The sequence below is a fragment of the Salmo salar genome, chromosome ssa15 (assembly GCF_905237065.1).
Source record: "Salmo salar chromosome ssa15, Ssal_v3.1, whole genome shotgun sequence".
Lineage (NCBI taxonomy): Eukaryota > Metazoa > Chordata > Actinopteri > Salmoniformes > Salmonidae > Salmo > Salmo salar.
In genome coordinates, this window is record NC_059456.1 from 44,626,249 (window position 1) to 44,648,729 (window position 22,481).

General features: G+C 42.4%; 1 protein-coding gene across 9 annotated transcripts in view; it reads left to right on the forward strand.

The window, feature by feature from the left end:
• The window catches only part of syne2a (spectrin repeat containing, nuclear envelope 2a), a 250,928-nt gene that overhangs the window by 41,953 nt on the left and 186,494 nt on the right, over positions 1–22,481 (forward strand). For 8 of the 9 annotated variants that reach the window (XM_014145109.2, XM_014145105.2, XM_014145104.2 and 5 more), the window contains 17 exons: positions 3,924–4,001; positions 4,442–4,534; positions 5,994–6,205; positions 6,369–6,568; positions 6,963–7,069; positions 9,187–9,276; positions 9,494–9,607; positions 10,051–10,188; positions 12,048–12,212; positions 12,827–12,939; positions 15,165–15,333; positions 15,782–15,878; positions 16,419–16,618; positions 18,421–18,585; positions 18,915–19,052; positions 21,679–21,780; positions 22,203–22,361. In XM_014145109.2, coding sequence (XP_014000584.2) covers positions 3,924–4,001; positions 4,442–4,534; positions 5,994–6,205; positions 6,369–6,568; positions 6,963–7,069; positions 9,187–9,276; positions 9,494–9,607; positions 10,051–10,188; positions 12,048–12,212; positions 12,827–12,939; positions 15,165–15,333; positions 15,782–15,878; positions 16,419–16,618; positions 18,421–18,585; positions 18,915–19,052; positions 21,679–21,780; positions 22,203–22,361 — 2,340 coding nt within the window. The remainder of the gene's footprint in view (positions 1–3,923; positions 4,002–4,441; positions 4,535–5,993; positions 6,206–6,368; positions 6,569–6,962; positions 7,070–9,186; positions 9,277–9,493; positions 9,608–10,050; positions 10,189–12,047; positions 12,213–12,826; positions 12,940–15,164; positions 15,334–15,781; positions 15,879–16,418; positions 16,619–18,420; positions 18,586–18,914; positions 19,053–21,678; positions 21,781–22,202; positions 22,362–22,481) is intronic. The other variant, XM_014145110.2, reaches the window with a different exon arrangement.

A 22,481-nucleotide genomic window follows, 5' to 3' on the forward strand; every position in this document is an offset into this window, starting at 1 on the left:
ATCTCAAGGCAGCTGGGACAATAGTCACCAAGAAAACAATTGGTAACACACTACGCCGTGAAGGACTGAAATCCTGCAGTGCCCGCAAGGTCCCCCCTGCTCAAGAAAGCACATATACATGCCCGTCTGAAGTTTGCCAATGAACATCTGAATGATTCAGAGGACAACTGGGTGAAAGTGTTGTGGTCAGATGAGACCAAAATGGAGCTCTTTGGCATCAACTCAACTCGCCGTGTTTGGAGGAGGAGGAGGAATGCTGCCTATGACCCCAAGAACACCATCCCCACCGTCAAACATGGAGGTGGAAACATTATGCTTTGGGGGTGTTTTTCTGCTAAGGGGACAGGACAACTTCACCGCATCAAAGAGACGATGGACGGGGCCATGTTCCGTCAAATCTTGGGTGAGAACCTCCTTCCCTCAGCCAGGGCATTGAAAATGGGTCGTGGGTGGGTATTCCAGCATGACAATGACCCAAAACACACCAAGGCAACAAAGGAGTGGCTCAAGAAGAATCACATTAAGGTCCTGGAGTGGCCTAGCCAGTCTCCAGACCTTAATCCCATAGAAAATCTGTGGCGGGAGCTGAAGGTTCGAGTTACCAAATGTCAGCCTCGAAACCTTAATGACTTGGAGAAGATTTGCAAAGAGGAGTGGGACAAAATCCCTCCTGAGATGTGTGCAAACCTGGTGGCCAACTACAAGAAACGTCTGACCTCTGTGATTGCCAACAAGGGTTTTGCCACCAAGTACTAAGTCATGTTTTGCAGAGGGGTCAAATACTTTTTTCCCTCATTAAAATGCAAATCAATTTATAACATTTTTGACATGCATTTTTCTGGATTTTTTTGTGGTTATTCTGTCTCTCACTGTTCAAATAAACCTACCATTAAAATTATAGACTGATAATTTCTTTGTCAGTGGGCAAACGTACAAAATCAGCAGGGGATCAAATACTTTTTTCCCTCCCTTGTTTAATGTTGTGTTAGTGTATGTAAGTTGTTTTGTCTGAAACGTTGTTCCCCCTGCTGCTATTGGACCAGGTCTCTCTTGGAAAAGAGATATTATCTCAATGAGAAAAAACCTGTATAAATAAAAGTAAAATAAAAAATAGAAAATACAGGTTGCCTAGTCAAATAATTAACATCCAATCACATTAACCGTTTCTCTCTCGCGGGAAACCTTCACTCTTGCGCAGACGTTTAGGAACGAAACATGACAATTTGAAAAATAAGCCACAGGAGTTTTTGAGCGAGAATAAAGACGACGTATAAAACCATCAGATACCATTAATAAGAAGGGTCTAGAAGCGTCTTATATGGTAAGCTACTGAGTGGCTAGGACAGGCAAACCCCATACTATTGTGGAGGACTTAAATCTTCCTGCTGCCGTGGATATGACTGGGACAATAATGGGAGAAATGTCACGTCCTGACCATAGAAAGATGTTATTTTCTATGGTAGAGTAGGTCAGGGCATGACAGGTTTTTTTCCTATGTTTTCTATTTCTATGTTGTCAGGGTCTAGTTTTGTATTTCTATGTTGGGGTTTTGTTTGGGATTATCTCCAATTAGAGGCAGCTGGTCCTCGTTGTCTCTAATTGGAGATCATACTTAAGTAGGGTTTTTTTCCACCTGGGTTTGTGGGATATTATCTTTGAGTCAGTGTATGTTTCAACTCTGTGTCACGGTTTGTTGTTTTTGTCATTCAGTTTATTTATATGTATTGCATAGTTTCACAGTGTAAATAAAATGTGGAACACGACACACACGCTGCACTTTGGTCCGCTTCTCCTTACGACAGCCGTGACAAGAAAAGGGCCAAAAAAATATACAGACAATGCCTTCATCAAACAACGCTGTTTCACGATGCATCAGTGACATGGCAGGAGATGTTTTGAAACAATTACTGCTTCGCATACAAGCTAGTGATTTATATGCATTACAGCTGATGAGTCAACAGACGTGGCGGGCCTGGCACAGCTCCTGGTATATGTCCGTTACATTTATGGGGGGTCAATTAAGGAAGACATCCTCTTCTGGAAACCAGGACAACATGAGAGGATATTTTTAAAGTACTGGACAACTTTGTGACATCAAATGGACTTTGGTGGTCAAGATGTGTTGGTATCTGTACTGATGGCCCAAAAGCCATGACAGGGAGACATAGTGGAGTGGTAGGCGCGTGCAAGCAGTTGCTCCCGACGCCACTTGGGTACACTGCAGCATCCACGGAGAGGCTCTTGCTGCCAAGGGAATGCCTGACAGGTTGAAAGACGTTTTGGACACTGCAGTGAAAATAGTTAACGTTGTTAAAGCAAGGCTCCTGAACTCTCGTGCATTTTCTGCATTATGCAATGATATGGGCAGCGACCATGTAACGCTTTTACAACATACAGAAGTGTGCTGGTTATGCAACAAGCGGTTCTGTGAAAATGTAATTTAATCAGAAGCCACTGCCAGATTTCTGGATAGTGCTGCGCTCAGAGTTTCCTGCCTTGGCAAATCGCGCTGTTAAGACACAGATGCCCATTGCAACCAGTGGATTCTCGGGCCCTCACTAGCATGAAAAGTAAATACAGGCACAGACTGTGTGTGGAAAATTATTTAAGGCTGAGACTCTCTACAATACAACCCAACATGTGCATCCTTTCAAGCACACCCTTCTCATTAACCTGTGGTGAGTTTTTCACACTTTTTGATAAACAAATAAGGTTTTATATGTAAGATGGCTAAATAAAGATTATTATATTATGATTTGTGCCCTGGTCCTATAATAGCTCTTTGTCACTTCCCACAAGCCAGGTTGTGACAAAATCTCACACTCATTTGAAGGGGTACGGGGACTATAAAAAGTTTGGGAACCACTGCTCTAATCAAACCGAATCGCATCAAATAATTTCAAACTGAAATGTATCATTCCTGTATCATGCCGGAGCCCATGTAACTAGATACATATCGAATCACCTTGAAAGGGAAAGAAGCACATTCCTAGTTAGTGGATAGTTAGTTGAAATGACAGTTGATCATCTATTGAACATCTTCAAACCATTGACAGTATTTGGACTATCCAAATACAGTGATAGCAGATTTTGTATTATTTTATTTACACATTTTATAATTGTAACCTTTAAGTACCTTGAGATAAGGGATCCCTTTTTTCGAGGGAGACCTGGCAGCTTACAGTACAATTCATGAAGTCACTGTACATGATAAAATGGACAAGAAGGTACCCCTTACACCACAAGGGATATTCAGTAACAGTCCTGGAAGGCTGTAGCACTACTGACTTTCACTGTCCCTGTATGGCTCAGTTGGTAGAGCATAGCAATTGCAACACCATGATTGTGGTTTTGATTCCCGCTGGGGCCACCCATAGGGAAATGTATTCACTCATGACTAAGTTGCTTTGGATGAAAGTGTCTGCTAAATTGAATATATTATTGTCTGAGTTCCAGGCTGGCTACATTGCAGTCGCCTGCCAGATCTCACCCTTACTAAAAAGGTTGCAGTTTTAAAAGTGCACTAACTGCAGTCGACTGTGGTATTTTGGATGCAGTACTTGCAGTTGAACTGCAGTTATACTGCACTCTAATAACAGCAGTTACACTGCAAAATTACAGCAGTAAAAAAGACAATGTCATTTTGGACTCAGTATCTGAAACATACTGCAGTTATACTTCACTCACCCTGCCGGGATAGGTGATATCAGCTAACCACATCATATAATATAACAATCGGTGCCCGACTGTGTAGTCGATGACATGGTATGCAATCATTTGTTGATCCACGTTGCACGACTGCAATGTAGTTGGCGTGGAACTCAACCGATCTTTCCCTCTAATTCGGGACTGATTCACTCAGGGTCGGGGCTACAGGTTGTTTTGGGATTCAGGGAACATGTTGATTTTTTTTTCTACCACAGAAACGGGAGAGGGGCCACGGGTTTTTCCAGCACAGGGGTAACATTCAGACGGCCTTGAACTTCCTCAAGAAGAAATCGGTAAGAGCGGATGTGTGAGTGTGGGAAGAATCTGGTTAGGCAGAGAAATTATGCCAAATGAATGATACATTTTATAAATACAATAATACATTTGATATGTTCTAAGTGTTTTGATCGGAGAAAGCATATAGCAATCGCAACAAGAAACAATCATTCGTATTTAAGCTAAACAATGTAAGTGCCTTTTGTGAATTAACACTTGCACTTGACCCTTTTCCCTCTTACTAGCTCTGACTTTGCAGATAACTACTTTATTGAAGAAAAATGTACTTACTATGACTGTGATATGTGGTATTCCCACCTAGCTGTTTTAAGATGAATGCACTAGCTGTAAGTCACTCTGAATAAGAGCATCTGCTAAATGACTCAAATGTACATGTAAAATGGTGTGTCAGGGGTTGGCTTGTTCTAACAACATGCCTCTGTTAACCCAAACCCAGGTTAAACTGGTGAACATCAACATCCCGGACATCATCGACGGACGCCCCTCCATCATCCTGGGCCTCATATGGACCATCATCCTCCACTGTCACGTGGGTGTCTGCACAGTTTAGCCATGACGCACTCTTTTCACACTATTAGGCTGAAGCCAAACAGATGTAGAAAACACATGCATTCATCATTTTCAGTTTCTGTCCGCCAAAAATTCATGTCAACTTTTTTTGGACTAGTTGCATACACACAAAAGCAGACAGACAATAATATCTGTTGTCCATTATCCGTCAACGGATGACCCCCCTTGAAAAACGATTTGCTCAATTTGTAATTTATTGGACAAGAAAATCTCTGTGTGGCCGTACCCTCATGCCGAACCAAACTGTTCTGTGCTGGCTTGGATATTTTCTTTTCACATGGTCCTTTCCAGCACTTTTCCAGCAACTATGGTGGATGCGTAACCAGGCCAGCGCACTACAGGTCAGCTTGATTTGGCTCAGCTCAGTATTGTGAAAAGACTCTTGTTGACGAATTCTCACATTCAAAGATAACCAATATTATGTTGTTGTTTTTTACGGTGCAAGTGAGCAATGTTTTGCACTGTGCATTCAATAGTTAGTTTAAATGTGGATGCAATGATATTATCAATCTTATTGCTCGACATAATATGACAGTGGACTACTGTACATTGGCATGGCTATTCCTGCTATATTGTCTAGCATTTCAATATACTGGTATTGCTGCTTGATAGACATCGTTTATAGATGACTTAAGAAATGTCCGGAGACCAGGGATTGTACTGTGTGGTGGTCAGCACAAAAGCTTAATTCATATTAAAAAAGTGAACATTTAGTTTGGCATGAAATGAAACATCCTGTAACAATGTGAGTTCCCGCAAAACCCTTCTTTTCTGACCATGTTGGTTTTGATAGCAGGGATATAATGGTTAGATAATACAGTATTACATTACAGAACACATCCTTTGTCATTGATGTATTCTGTCTCTTTAACCACACCTATGGCTTCAATGGCCTCAAAGTACAAGAGACTCTCCATTCATGTAGTGTAGATGAGCCCTGGGAAATAGACTTTGCATTTCATTTCTGCTCAGGAACAATGCTGAATATAACAACTTACAGGAGTGTTCTCAGTCAGTTTGGTTCTATAGAGAAGGACAGAAGATGGAGGATTTTTTGTTTAGAGACTACAGGGAGGTAGTGTGGGGTGGCTATATGTCATTTTGAAATTGAAATTCGACAGTACATTCAAGGGGGTCTGATTAGTAGGGCCAGATGAAAGACCCTGGTTTATAAAATGTGTTTATAAAGCCCTTTTTACATCAGGCACAAGTGTTTTCACATTAACCTGACCTAGATCCCAAAGAGCAAGGAGAAGCAGAAGCACAGTGGCCTGGAAAAAAAACCTAGAAGAAAGAAACACTGTTAGAGAATAGCTATAAAAATACAATGTAAACTACTTTATTTTGAGGAAAAGCACTCTCTTCCGATGCAAATCAGTGTTCCCCAATATTCAGTTGCTATCTGCTTTGTGGCCCAGATTGAGGAGCTGGCCAGCACACTGTCCTTCAGCTCACGGCACTCTTCCTTGGACTCCCTGGCCAGTCTGGACTCTCGCTCCAGTAGCCCTGCCCTGGGAAGCCCAACCCCGGTTAGTCCTGCCCCTCGCGGGCGAGCTTCGCCCCTCCACACCCGCTTCCGCGTCTCGGCCAAGAAGGCCCTGCTGATGTGGGTCCGAGACCAGTGCAAAAGGTGGGTTCCACTTGCATGCATTTGTACAATAGACACAGACATAAACAGACACACACGAACACCACCATGCGTGATTTCTTTATATATTTTTTCTCTTTTTTATTTACCTATTTATTTATTATTGCCTCTCTCTCTCTCTCCAATCCTACTTCCGTCCTGCCAGGGCTGACTGCTCCCTCAGTGTCAAGGACTTTAAGTGCAGCTGGCGCAGTGGGATGGCATTCCTGGGCATCCTGTGTTCTCTGAGACCAGACCTGGTGGACCTAACTCAGGCCCAATCTAGAAGCAACCAGCAGAACTTGGAGGAGGCCTTCCGTCTGGCTGAGCAGGAGCTACACATCCCCCGTCTCCTGGAGCCCCAGGGTGAGGACCAGTCCATATTAAATAAAACAAGAAAACTTGGTATAGTACCGGAGTCTGGTTGCACTGTAACACTACTGACACCGGACGATGCATACCCCCTGGCGATGGGGGTTTGCGTCTCAAATCAACCACCCCTGTCGGTGTCCTTCTCTGTGCCTGGTCTAGATATTTTTTTCCCAATCTCCAAACTTTTCATCTGTCCTGTCAATACAAAAGGAGATCAAAGGTCCTTTAAAAAAAAAAAAAAAAGGAGAGGAGATAGTCGGTCTTCATAAGGTGATACCATGATGTTGACAAAGAAACAAGACAATATACTGTACGTTACATGATATACATTACATAAACATTACTATGTGAGTTTCATTGAATGTGGCTCTGTCTCTTTTAATTTTAGACATTGACGTGAAAGACCCAGATGAAAAGTCCATCATGACCTACGTGGCCCAGTTCCTGCAGTATTCCAATGACCTCCCCACACCACCTGACGATGATGACCTGCAGGTCAGCGGTCACGTTCCCATTTTCCCACTCTGTGCAACCCACTTACTGTAGGCTAGGGGTATGCAAATCCGAGGTTGAAGGTCCGGAGTAGTGCTGTTTTTTCTGTTCTACCTGATAATGAATTGCACCCACCTGGTGTCCCAGGTCGACATCAGTTCTTGATTAGAGGGAAATAATGAAAAACAGCCAGTTGAACTGCCTTCGAGGTCCAGATTTGAATGTGCCTGCTGTAAGCAATATCCTATTATAAGCTTCAGTCATAGTGCATTGTGCTTTTCACCTATGTTATGTTTAGTTGTTAAATTATGTTAGACTACTGAGATGTACCCATTCTCCTGCTTTCCTGTCAATCTCTCTTCCTTTGGTTCATAATTGTCTGTCTGTCTGTCTGTCTGTCTGTTTGTCTGTCCATCTGTCCTTCTTTCCGTCCGTCTGTTCCAATGACTGTATACTATATATAAATGGACAAAGCCATCGATCACGTGACACCATTCATTCCTATGTGAAGACTCAATAGCGCATTGAAGCCAAATGAAGTCGGTTAAGATGGGGTCTCATAGAGACATAGGCCTTTTATCAATTAGATTTGCTCACCTGCTTCCTCTCTTCTCTGTCCTCTCTCGCCTCCTTTTGAAAAAGGTAAAAGTTAATCGAGGAGAGTCGGCAAAGAGAGTGAACGTGGATGAAAATGCGCTTGCTTCAAATGAGATGGTCCTTCTCCACTCCACATCAGGCAAAGGATGTTTACAGGGGTGGATCCCAAAATAATTGTGTAAAGTGCTCAAAACAAATGAAGTTAGTTGTGCAAGACATTTTATAGATTAAACAATAAGTAGCATATTTTTTTTAAACATGTGCATGTTTTTATCCTATGAAAAAACAAAAGCTGATTCAAAGGGGGTGTGGCAGATTTCAAAACTCTTCCGCGGTAGGATAAACATGAGTATCCTCAATGAAAGGTGGCTATTGAGGAGGGGAAGACACTCTTCCATTTGCCTACTAATGAACTGACACACTCCTCGACCACTTAACCACTTATTGGTTTCCGGGTCACGGAGGAGAGAGGACGGAGGAGAGATGACACAGGAACGCACATTTTCAGCATTTGTTGGTTATATTACACCAATATCTATTCCTTTATGGCATTGAAAAATCAATTAAGTTCCTCCACAATGAAATGAATGGTGGCCAACTTGAAAATAGGCTGCAGTGACTGATTTTACACTAAATCTATGATGACTCTACATGGATGGACCTTCATCATAGATTTAGTGTAAAATCAGTCACAGCAGCCTATTTTCAAGTTGGCCACCATTCATTTCAATGCGGAGGAACTGAATTGAAATGTCATAGACTCATCATAGATTTAGTGTAAAATCAGTCACAGCAGACTATTTTCAAATTTCATATATTTATAGTGTAAAAGATTTAGTGTAAAATCAGTCACAGCAGCAAATTTTCACATTTCATAGAGTTATCATTGATTTTGTGTAAAATCAGTCACAGCAGCCTATTTTGAAGTTGGCCACCATTAATTTCAATGTGGAGGAACTGAATAGATTTTTCAAAAGGAGGCGAGAGAGGACAGAGAAGAGATACTCAAGTGACGGTGCTGGCTAGCTCAGTGCTGCCCCCTCTCATTGGGTAACTCAAGTTGAAGGCCGACCGGGGTACTAAATCTGCCATTAGCAACTACATTATCCAACAACTTTTTCTGTAGGCGATTTAAAGTTCAAGGACATACATCTGGTGTATTGGGGGCAATTATTGGTGCCATGATTTGTCGTCATTTTTTATTTTTTATTTACATGAAGATTGACCACAAAGATTTTTTTCGGTCACTACAATGGGGGAATCCTGTTTTCTAAAAACAATGCCTGCAGTACCAGAGTCGGCCTTGAACATCTGTGGCTTCAAATAGAGGGTGCTGTCGTTCTCCCCTGGTCCGTCCCTTCCGTCTGTCCATCCCTTCTGCCCGTCCATCTATCCATCCCTTCTTCCTTCGATCCATCCATCCATCCATCCAGATTCCTGCACTGTAATGTTTCTCTCGTTTCTTCCTCCTCCTTTCCATTTTCCTCCTCTTCTTCTCTCCTCTTGTTGGCGGGGTGGTGCAGCTGTTCACCCAGGCCCAGCCCCCCTGCCTTTCTCCTATCAATCTGCCCTCTCACTTCACCCCTGCCATCGCTGTCTCTCCCCTGCACCAGGTACACTGTGCATACACTAATCTGGCAACAAAAAAAATACTACCTAAACATTGTTATAGCAGGTTTGATTGAATTCCAACATAAGGGGTGAATCCTAACTTCCACATTGCAATGATGTCAATGGGAGACTAAGTAAAAATGAGTGAATCAGTGAAAGAGTGAAGTGTCCGTGAATGAGTGATTGATATTGCCTTCTTTTGTAACGTTATGATCCCAGGCCTCACCCAATCAAAGGGCCCGGGAGGTGACCTGCTGGCTACAACGGGCCTATCAGGAGCTGCTAGAGGTGTGGGCCTCCACGGAGAAAAAAGCCTATGCAGAGCGGTATCAGGTTAGACCTTTTTCACATTATCATGCTGTCCCAAACATTAAGGGATAGTTCACTCAATTAGACTTTTGTTGATTAATCCACTGTTATTGCAGTCCCAATTTTTCAGCAGTCAAGTTTTGAAGATGGAGCACTTTCACTACAAAATGCATCATCCCAGTTAATGCTCTGTTCTGAAAGTGCTCCATCTTGAAAACTTGACTGAAATGTCAGGCCAGCTCAGCTAACTTTTATTAACCTGAGCTGTGCTGAAACTGCTGAAATGGACAACGTGAAAGCCAGCGCAGTACGGTTCAGGTCTGTATGACCATTGTGTGACCAACCAAATGTTGAATCCGAGTCATTCACGTGACTGCATTAGCCAACTGAGCTAAAGCCTATCAGCTAGACTCTGTCATATATTGTACATAATATGTTTTCCTATGTGATGTCTATGTGGGCTCCAGGCATTCCAGGCATTTACGGTCTCCTTCACTGAGCAGCGACGGCCAGTGATGCCCCTGTTGGGAGCCATGCGACGCTGCCCAGAGCCCAGCGAGGAGCAACGTGCCCTAAGAGCAGCCTGGGACTGCCTGGAAGAGAAGGTGAGAGAAATTCAGGAAGTAAACTGACATTTCAAGTCAATAATTAAAAAAGAGCAACTATTTTCAAAGATTTCTCAATAAATTGAAAATGAGAAGCTATTTATTGTAAAATTGCCTCACTACAGTCACCAGTGGGAGTGTGTAGAAGTTGCCCCTGTTATACCATTAGATATTCTATTTATATTTTGTGCCTTCAGAAAGTATTCACACTTACATTTTTCAAAAGTTTGTTGTGTTACAGCCTGAATTTTAAGTTGATTAAATTGAGATTTAGTGTCACAGGCCTACACACAATACCCCATAATATCGAAGTGGAATTATGTTTTTATAAATTTGTTCAAATTAATAAAAAATGAACATTTCATGAGTCAATAAGTATTCAACCCCTTTGTTATGGTAAAAATGTGCTTAACAAGTCACATAATAAGTTGGTTGCATGGACTCATTCTGTGTGCAATAATAGTGTTTAGCATGACTTTTAAATGACTACCTTATCGCTGTACCCCACACATACAATTATCTATAAGGTCCCTCAGTCGAACAGTGAATTTCAAACACAGATTCAACCACAAAGACCAGACAGGTTTTCCAATGCCTCGCAAAAAGAAGGGTACCTATTGGTAGATGGGTAAACATTTAAAAAGCAGACATTGAATATCCCTTTGAGCATGTTGAAGTTCTTAATTACACATTGGATGGTGTATCAATACACCCAGTTACTATAAATATACAGTACAGGCATCCTTCCTAACTCAGTTGCCGGAGAGGAAGGAAACCGCTCACGGATTTCACCATGAGGTCAATTATGACTTTAAAACAGTTACGGTGGCTGTGTTAGGAGAAAACTGAGGATGGATCAACAACATTGTAGTTACTCCACAATACTAACCTAAATGACAGAGTGAAAAGAAGTACGCCTGTACAGAAGAAAAATATTCCAAAACATCCTGTTTGCAATAAGGAACTAAAGTAAAACTGCAAAAAAATGGGAAAAAAAGGATCTTTATGTCCTGAATACATAGCGTTATGTTTGAGGTCAAATCCAACACAACACATCACTGAGTACCACTTCATATTTTCAATCATGGTGGTGGCTCCATCATGTTATGGGTATGCTTGTCATCGGCAAGGACTAAGGACTTTTTTAGGATAAAAGAAACAGAATAGAGCCAAGCATAGGCAAAATCCTAGAGGAAAACCTGGTTCAGTCTGCTTTCCAACAGATACTGGGAGACAAATGTACCTTCCAGCAGGTCAATAACCTAAAACACAAAATATACACTGGACTTGCTTACCGACATTGAATGTACCTGAGTGGCCTAGACGTAAAAATGGCAAGACTTCAAAAAAGCTGTCAAGCAATGAATAACAACCAATTTGACTGAGCAGTAATTGAAGACTAATAATGTGCAAATATTGTAAAATTCAGGTGTGCAAAGCTCTTAGAGACTTACGCAGAAAGACTCACAGCTGTAATCGCTGCCAAAGGTGATTCTAACTCTACTCCGGGTTCTGAATACTTTAGATATTGTAAATTATATATTTCTGTATTTCATTTTCAATACATTTGCTAACATATCTAAAAATATGTTTTCACATTGTCATTATGGGGTATATTGTGTGTAGATGGTTGAGATTATATTTTTTTTTAATACATTTTGAATTCAGGCTGTAACACAACAAAATGTGGAATAAGTCAAGAGGTATGAATACTTTCTGAAGGCACTGCATATTTTTTGTACACATGACCACCTGCTCTTCTAATTCCTGTGTGTGTGTGTGTGTGTGTGTGTGTGTGTGTGTGTGTGTGTGTGTGTGTGTGTGTGTGTGTGTGTGTGTGTGTGTGTGTTCTTCTATAGCTGCGACAGTGTAAGGCTGAGCTGGATACGTATCTTCCTGCTCCAATGGACTTTGTAGGGGCGTGGCTTCACCGTATGGAGGCAGTACTATCTGAAGAGGGAGGAAATGCTCAGGACCACGCCTGTGCTGCCAAAGAAGCAAGAGTCAAACAGGAAAAACTCAAGGTGTCTTTCCTTTTCCTTCTCTCTCATAGAGATCTCATAGAGATAGTCTTTCTACAAAGCTTGTTTCAGCATGGGCAGCGCAATTGGAGGCTTTCACCATTTTAATGTAGCCAACTGGGTGGGACTTCCTATGGGAGTGATCCAGAATTCTATCCAGGTCAGCAGGAGGGATCAGCCAATAAATGATACTCCTGAGCAAACATTCCAGCACAGTAGGTGGCAGTAAATCATCAAATGTAGCTTTGTCTGTTCAGACTATTCACACTCCAGCACAACGGTAGGCAGCTTTTCAGGTAGTTTACAAACTGCCAAGAAAGTATAGAAGTTGAAGAAATAGGAATTGACTGACTAGTTTCAAATGGAGATAGGCTAGTCCTCAATGGCACTCCCCACGCTGTCACAGAAGTGATAATAGATGGGTTCTCTTTGCTCTATCTCTGCATCTCTCTCTTCAACACTGTCTAAAGACTATTGTTCCCGGTAAATGAAACTATACTTGTTTGAAATTGACTACATTGACTACATTGAAGATTAGGGCAGCATCTAAGACGCTTGATACATACAGCCCCTGCATGTACATTTGTATAATTTTACGATCATACATTCTCCCCCAGAATTCAATGGTTGAGTTGAGCAGCCACCTCAACATCCTTCACACATTCTGCAACCAGGCTGAGACCGGTGCTGTACTCGTGCCTGTGGAGAAGTTAGACGAAATCAAGAGACGGTGGGTATAGCAACGGGCACAACTTCCCATGGAACAGAGATCACTTCCTGTCTGAAACAGCCTGATTGGCCCAGATGGAAAAGTTGTATGATAGCCAATAAAAATACTAAGTCAGTTGGTATGATGAAGAAACTATCGCTAGTTTTGGGACCTGTAAAATAGCAGATAGACTTCCCTCAAAACTAGATGCATATTTTTTATAGAATACAACACCTTTTTAGTGAGCTGATAGTAGTTTGTAAACAAACATTCTGAATACAGAGTGCAAAAGCAGGGTTTATTGAAGTTATTTAAAATGAAGGGCAGTGTGGCCTGGGTGGTCTGGAGCAGGGGTTCCCAACCATGGGGGTGGGGGGGGGGACCTTCCTTGATTTGATGGCTTTTTTATAGAAACATGCCAGAGGAAGACACGACTCTGACGCAGTGCCTTCGGAAAGTATTCAGACCCCTTGACTTTTTCCCACATTTTGTTACGTTACAGCTTAATCTAAAATGGATTAAAACAAAAGCAAATCCTCCGCAATCTACACACAATACCCCATAATGACAAAGCGAAACAGGTTTTTACAAGTGTTTTATTTATATAAGTATTCAGACCCTTTCCTATGAGACTCGAAGTTGAGCACAGGTGCATCCTGTTTCCATTGATCGTCCTTCCAGAAGGACGACCATCTCTGCAGCACTCCACCAATCAGACCTTTATGGTAGAGTGGCCAGACGGAAGCCACTCCTCAGTAAAAGGCACATGACAGCCCACTTGGGGTTTGCCAAAAGCCACCTAAAGACTTTCAGACATGAGAAACAAGATTCTCTGGTCTGATGAAACCAAGATTGAACTCTTTGGCATGAATGCCAATTGTCATGTCTGGAGGTAACCTGGCACCATCCCTACAGTGAAGCATGGTGGTGGCAGCATCATGCTGTGGGGATGTTTTTCAGCAGCAGGGACTGGGATCGAGGCAAAGATGAACGAAGCAAAGTACAGAGAGATCCTTGATGAAAACCTGCTCCAGAGCGCTCAGTACCTTAGACTGGGGCGAAAGTTCACCTTCTAACAGGACAATGACCCTAAGCACACAGTCAAGACAACGCAGTAATGTCTTTGAATGGCCCAGCCTGAACCCGATCGAACATCTCTGGAGAAACCTGAAAATAGCTGTGCAGCAATGCTCCCCATCCAACCTGACAGAGCTCGAGAGGATCTGAAGAGAAGAATAGGAGAAACTCCCCAAATACTGGTGTGCCAAGCTTGTAGCGTCATACCTAAGAAGACTCAAGGCTGTAATCGCTGCCAAAGGTGCTTCAACAAAGTACTGAGTAAAGTACTTGTGTAAATGTGATATATATTTTTTTTTTTTATCAAACATTTCTAAAAACTTGTTTTTGCTTTGTCATTATGGAGTGTTATGTTTAGATTGATGAGGGGAAAATGATTTAATCTGTACCCTAACAAAATGTGGAAACAGTCAAGGGGTCGGAATACTTTCCAAAGGCACTGTATTTGGTTTGGCTCTATGACATTCAGAAGCTGAGCTACAACCTTCTAAAGTCAAGCAGTCAAAAAACTTTGACTTATACAATGTGTGACTGTTGATATCAATTGATCTATTCACTTTCTGTAAAAGAGAATATGTATAATTAAATTGAGAGTTCATATAAATTATTGTCATTAAATAGCATACCTAAAAGATGTCGAGTCTTGTTTAACTACATAGAATTGCAGGGGGCGGCGGGATATTTTTTACATGAAAAAGGGGACCCTGGGGAAAAAAGTAGGGAATGCCTGGTCCAGAGGTTAGTTCCACCTCAGCAAACACATGTACTGTAGGTGTAGGTACTGGGTACAAGTCTCTCCCACTGCCTGTTTAACACACACTCTCCTGCTGTCTTTTCTGTCCCCTCTACTGACTGTCCTATTAATGAAAACATCAAATACAAAATGAGTGGGTGGAAAAATTGCCAGTTCACAAAATTATGTGGCATTTCCATTACATTTCCCTAACCTGAAATGTATGTTGTACTAAACTCACAGGTAATGAACTGTATCACTCTGCACCATGTCATTCCTGACCCCTGGGTCGTGGGCACAAAACAGAAACATTTAAAATGTTTTGCAACAAAAATGAGCATTTCCTGTTGGATAAGTCCAGGTTGTCCCTCCCTGTTTCTGTCTTTTCCCTTATGTTTGTTGCCTACTGAACACAATCCTGTCTTTCTTACCACAGTTTCACCAACGCTCGTGTCACGGCTAAGTACCACGGGATCAAACTGGAATACCGGGAGCACTGGCACACCGTCCTGGATCTACTGGCTCGAATTGGTGCCAAGTTACGCTCCTGGAAAGGGCCCTACAGCTCCCAGGATGCAGTGCGTCTGCTCCTACAGGACTGGCATGTGAGTTGGCTGGGCCTCTGTCCACAAATGTGCTCCATACTCTGCCCCTGGCTGTGCATCATGGCACTTCAGTGAGGGGTAGTGGATTCACTGTTTGTGATCGATGTGCATGTATCGATGTGCATGTTCGAGATCAGTGATTCTGATCTACAAGTCCCAAGTTACTACTCATTATGTGATCAAGATTAGCAATTATCTTACATTAGATACTAGTGTGGTCCCACTTGGCGAACACTCTAGATAAACATCCAGTTTCAGTTTAAATTAGACTTGTACATTTTTTTTAAACTTTAATCAAAGTTAACGAGTTAATACATTTGTCAAACTATCCACATTGATACAACGCAATTACTTTGATGAAGTAAGTTGAAACAACAAGGAAACCCATTTTTACTCGTAAGGTTTTTTTACTCAATGGTTTTGTATGAATCATATTATTTTATCTCAGGACACAGTGGATCGCCAATGCCTAGTTTCTCATCTGATGGATGCCCTCCAAAAATTGAAACAGACAGCCAGCACTTACACAAGCAAGGCAGCTCTGGGTAAGGCGTGTGTGGGTGTGTGTGTGCACGTGTGTGTGCGTGCAAATGTGTGCGTGAAAGAAAATACTATGTTATTTGTGTACTCACTGTATATGTGTGTGAGAATAAACGTGTCTGTACGAGAGAAAAAGCCTTATGAGTTTTCAGTGTGTATGATGGAATTCATCCTGAATTCATTGCTACATTGCGTAACGGTTTGTACTGAACAACACGCTTCCCCTAAACAGTGCTCACCATTCTTCAACAGTCATCAAAGTGTGTTTTCTCCTGTATGGTGTGTGTAGCGTGCTGTGACCTGATCAATATGGGTGTTACCAATCAAAATCGCAAAACTCATCCAGCACACTGTACACAATCTCCCTTTGGACCACCATAATCACAACATTCTTCAAATGGTTGAACAGAGCAGCATTGTTGCTATTGAATTAAACGATGCACATTGTTGTGTCCTGCTGAGCGAGGCCTACAGTAGGATTCTAGCCTCCAATGACACAACCCCGATAAACCTTGACCCTAAACCTTTTGCATTCCACTCCCTAGGTGAGGATGCCCAGCTTGTCAGTAGGCAGGTGAAGGAGGCAGAGAGTGACACGGCCACGAGCACAGAGGAAGTGGCGGCAGTGAAAGGCACCATGGGACGTGTGTTGAGTACCTGGGAGGCCTACAGCAAGAATCTTCCTCCCCTACAGACGTGGCTGGCTCAGGAGTCACAGTCACCTATACAGTCCTCTGGGACAGAGGTACAGGTTCGACTCTAGTTGGCTCCCATACCATACATCAGGGGAAGGAAATTCAGGTCCCTGAAGAGCTGCAGGGTGTGTGCAAGCTTTTGTTTTAGCCCAGCTCTAACACACCAGAGTCATGTTCAGTTGGGATCACCAGGAAAACAAATGTTTCTTATTGGGCAAGTTGTAGGGGAGACCAGGAACCAAAGGAACAGTTTTAGGCTTTTGCTTAGTATAAAAATAATATTTGAGGTAGATTCATAATATTTTATACAAACATACATATCTTAGCTACCATTACACACTGTAACGAAGTTTCTAGGACATTCCAGCTGTTTACAATTCAATCGAAAGTGGTGGAGGTGAAATGTCGCTCTTGTATTTTTCACAGGGTTAATTGTTACAGGCTGTGGGGTTATTGTTACACTGTCTTCAATGGTAAAAATTAGGGGTAATTAAAAAAAAATCTGATTTGAAACTGATGCTTGGATGAAAATACACTGAATTGACAAACTTGTTTTATTTAATATTTTAGGCATGCCATATTGACCAAAAACGCAGTAGGCAAAATTAATACATTTTATATAAGCTACTTTTAAAATAAATAAATATGATTTTGACATCTTTACATTTTTCTATGGTATTATCTTAGTTGTTGTCACGTCGGTATAAAGGGATCGGGAGACAGGCGCAGGAATGCGTAAAAGGGTTTTTTATTTCCCAAAATCCAGCGTGCCGTGTAAAGACACGTGGATGAAGACCAAACAAACACTTATACAAAACACAGGGTTGAAACCCAAACAAAAGAGTGAGGAGTACCTCGAATAAATAACACAAGCACACAATGATACCACACGGGACGAGACCCGTAATCATCTGCGCAATACACCCAGCACGAAAGCCAAAACAACACACCACAGGTACTCACACGACCAACGAACATTGTAACAATAATCGACCGGACAAAGATGAACAAAGGGCACACTTATAAAATTACTAATCAATGGGATATGGACCAGGTGTGCGTAATGACAGTTCCGGAGGGATCCGTGACAGTTGTACTGGCAAACTTGATGTAAAGAAGTGACATTTTATGTCATTATGTGAATGTGTCTAAATACCATAAAATGGCATTGAATTTTATGACTGTGGTTAATTGTAACAAATGTTACAATTAAGCCCTATTACAAATCTGAGCCTAATCTGAGTCTAAGAAAATACAACAATAATTGTCATCAGTTATATCAATCAAAATACCTCTTCTTTCTGATAAAAATGACATATGATTAGATACATGGAGACTGTTCTGCAAGTCAATAATTAAGAGAGACAGCAAGAATATTTAGAATTAATAAAACAAAAGATTTCAGCAAAACTTCCTGGGCATGTAAATACACTTACCAAACATTAACACATTGAATAACAGCTTTCTAAGTTATTTCTAATTTGAGTTATGGAGTTGTTACTTTGTGCCCCGTGTTACTTTGTCTCCCCTACCACCTCATTTAAAAATTGTTTTCCTCTTTCTTGTCTACTGGACACAGGACGGATTCAACTAATCATGGATCTGGTGATTAGTTGATGAGTTGAATCAGATGTGTTAGTACTGGGATAGAACAAAAGCCTTGAGAGCTAACATCTTGTTTGATCAGTATTTGATGTAGATTTCTGGTAAAAGGAATTTTCAGTTTGCAAATTTATTGCAAGTAGTCTATATATTGAAAATATAATACTTTCTTATGGCAGGTACAACATATTTATCTTGTGTGAAATGTTCTGTTGGAAAGCTTGACCGTACTGTCTCTCCAACCCTTTAGGGGACATCCCAGCAGGTGTCTCAGTGGAGCACCCTGCAGGCCTACCTGAACGAGGTGGGTAACTTCCTCATCGAGGTCACAGACCCAGCTACCAGCAAAGCCCTGGTAGCGGAACTTAGAAAGCTGAACATGCAGTGGGCCGACTACATGAAGAGGACTATGTTTGTGAGTGCTATTGTCCCCTATACAAACCTTTCTGATCTTTTCACCATCCATTTGTTGGTTGTTATTTGTGTATGTAAATGTAAGTGGTTCAGCGTAACCTTGCCTAAGACCGGGGTTGTATTACGTTAAAGGTTTTAGAAGATTTTGCAACAGAACACGAAAATAAGCATTTCCTATTGATCAAGTCCAGGGTAGTCCCTCCCTGTTTCAGTTTGTTATCTTCAGGCCTAATGAATATGACCCTGAGGACTAGCTCCCAGAATGAATGGCCAGGCTTTAGCACAGTGACCTAAAGATGTGTGTGGTCTGAATCCTCTTGTGTTAACTAGGAGGTATCGAACCAGCCCAGTGCTGGTCCTCTGAGCATCCAGGCGGTTCAGGCTCTGGCCCAAGAGGCAGGCTGGGTGCTGAGGGAGCACCTAGAGGTGGAGTCTGTCCCACTGAAAGCCTACAAGAAGAGGGTGCAGGTACACTACTCTCCTGGGTAAAAGTTCCACTAGATACAGATCTAGGATCAGCTTCCCTTCCCCCCAATCCTAACCTTAACCGTTAGTGGGGAAAATACTGACCCAAGATCAGCATCAATGGGCAACTTCACCCTACACTGGTATGCAACATTTTACAATTTAGACATTTATCAGACACGCTTATCCAGAGTGCCTTACAGTTAATGTATTCATCTTAAGATAGCTAGGTGGGACAACCGCATATCACAGGCATACAAAGTACATTTTTCCTCAATAAAGTAGAGTCAGTGTCAGTGGACTCAGAGCTAGAAGGGGGGGGGGGGTCAAGTGCTGGTTCGATTTTATAAAATGTTTTAATTGGGGGGTGGGTGGTGAGGAGGAGAGTTGGTAAGAAATTAATCAAAGGCAGACTTTGGGAGGTTGAAGTCGGCAAGTACGAAGAGCGGTGAGCCATCGTCAGGATATGAGATTATCAAGGTGTCAAGCTCATTGAGGAACTTTCCAAGGGTCCCTGGTGGGTGATAGATGACAATAATGTTAAGCTTGGGTGGACAAGTGACAGTGACAGCATGGAATTCAAATGAGGTGTACAGGTGAGAGAGGGAGAAAAGAGAAAATCTCCACTTATGAGAAATGAGTAGACCTGTGCCACCACTGCGACGACTAGATGCTCTTCGGACTATGAGAGGAAACGTAGTCAGATGAAGAGAGCAGCTGGACTAGCAGTGTTCTCTGGGGTGATCCATGTCTCCATCAGGGCCAAAAAGTCAAGGGACTAAGAACTCTACGTTCTTGACCGCAGATCAGCTGTTCCAAACGCTGCCAGAGACCCGGAATTCCACATGAGTTATGTGTGCAGTGTACACTAAATTAGAAGGGTTGCAGCCATGGGGTGGGGAGCGTCTGTAAAGCCTACAGGGAGAGGTGCAAACAGGTATAGAAAACACACACATAAACTCAGCAAAAAAAGAAACGTCCCTCTTTCAAAGATAATTCGTAAAAATCCAAATAACTTAACAGATCTTCATTGTAAAGGGTTTAAACACTGTTTCCCATGCTTGTTCAATGAACCATAAACAATTAATGAACATGCACCTGTGGAACGGTCGTTAAGACGCTAACAGCTTACAGATGGTAGGCAATTAAGGTCACAGTTATGACAACTTAGGACACTAAAGAGCCTCTTTCTACTGACTCTGATAAACACCAAAAGAAAGATGCCCAGGGTCCCTGCTCATCTGTGTGAACGTGCCTTAGGCATGTTGCAAGGAGGCATGAGGACTGCAGATGTGGCCAGGGCAATAAATTGCAAGGTCCGTACTGTGGGACGCCTAAGACAGCGCTACAGGGAGACATGACAGACAGCTGATCATCCTCACAGTGGCAGACCACGTGTAACAACACCTGCACAGGATCGGTACATCCGAACATCACACCTGCGGGACAGGTACAGGATGGCAACAACAACTGCCAGAGTTACACCAGGAATGCACAATCCCTCCATCGGTGCTCAGACTATCCGCAATAGGCTGAGAGAGGCTGGACTGAGGGCTTGTAGGCCTGTTGTAAGACAGGTCCTCACCAGACATCACCGGCAACAACGTTGGGCACAAACCCACCGTCGCTGGACCAGACAGGACTGGCAAAAAGTGCTCTTCACTGACGAGTCACAGTTTTGTCTCACCAGGGGTGATGGCCAGATTTGTGTTTATCGTTGAAGGAATGAGCGTTACACCGAGGCCTGTACTCTGGAGCGGGATCGATTTGGAGGTGGAGGGTCCGTCATGGTCTGGGGCGGTGTGTCACAGCATCATCGGACTGAGCTTGTTGGCATTGCAGGCAATCTCATTCTTGAAGAATCCTTTTGGGTTTCATGTAAAAGCCTTTCCACAGAGGGTTCTAAATGGAACCCAAAAGAGTTCTACCTGGAACCAAAAAGGGTTCCACCTGGAACCTAAAAGGGTTTTCTTATGGGGACAACCAAAGCACCCTTTGGAAGCCCTGTGCGTCTCAACCAATAGCCAATATCGGCTAAATATCCCAAGCAGGGCTACAGCAACTTCCAGAGAGGGTCAGGCTCCTTGGACTTTGAGGTGACCACTCTGGTTTGGCTATCCACTGCGCAGTGCAAGTGGGGGTCCGTGGAGTTTTATGAACATCAAGGCACACACACAGTGAATTTGGATCCTCAATCTCGTTGGTGTGATGATAAGGTTCATGTGGCTCAACAGCAGATTTTACTTTCAAAGTTCTGATTGGCCAAAGTGGTGAAGCCTCTGAAGGGCCTCTGCAGTGCACATATGTAGCCTATAGTTCTTCATCATTCTTGCCACCACCAGAGAAAAGACAGGGATGAAACCACCATTTAACTACCTCTAGGCTGCTATATATATATATATTTATTTGGTTTGTCATTCTGATGTTTTCCATGGAATCTTAGAGGTATTTAAATATAATTTATCAGAACACATTTTCCAGAAATACCAGCTTCATGTATTCTCAAATTGAACAAAAGTGAGGGGGCGCCACTCCCCTGCGCTCCGGCAGTACTACAACCCTAGTTTGCACATGGTGCAAAGCACTGTCTTTCACGCCCTTATTTTCTTTCCTATTTTTGTCCCCGCAGCTTTTGAGTAAGAAGATAATGCAGGTGGATTTGGGTTCTCTCAGCCCATCCCAAGACTTCCCTGTGGACAAAGTGGAAAAACTCAGACATACACTCCCGGAGGTAGCCCCAATCTCTGTGCCTTTCTGCTGGCCTTTCAAACACCGGGACAGTTCTGTGGATGTGAACGATTTTAGACTAGCAGTTTTAAGATGTTTTTCTAGTGTGCTGGCAGCTGTTAAGACAAGAATGTGATTATAAGAAGATTATACAAGAAACAGCATTATGTTTTGATACAAGTGGATATAATTTGTGAACTAGGCTTAAATTCAAATTGCAGTCAGTCAATTCAGGAAGAAAACTGAAATTACAGTCTAATAATTGGAAAAATGGAACCTATTTTCAATGTCTTTCAATAAACTGAAAATGAAAAAAGTACATCAAAACATTTTAGATTTGAACATTTTAAATTAACTGACTTCAATTCAGATTGAGACCAACTCTAACCCCAACCCTAATCTGCACGTGTGTGTGTGTGTGTGCAGGTTTGGCAGGCGCTGGTCAGAGCGGAAAGGACATGCAGTGATCTACAGAGGGCCACGTCCATGTTAGAGGGCCGTTTGGCCGAGCTGAGTCACTGGGGGACCGAAGCCCTGGAGGTTCACCAGCACCTGGAAGAGAGGAAACCTGGAAGAGAGGCCAAAGTGAGAACCCACTATCTCCTCACTACTATTATCGTTAGCATACACTACTCGGTGCCGTTACACTTCTTGTTTTTACATGTCGCTGCTTAAGTGGACATGTATCACTATTTACAGTATTAA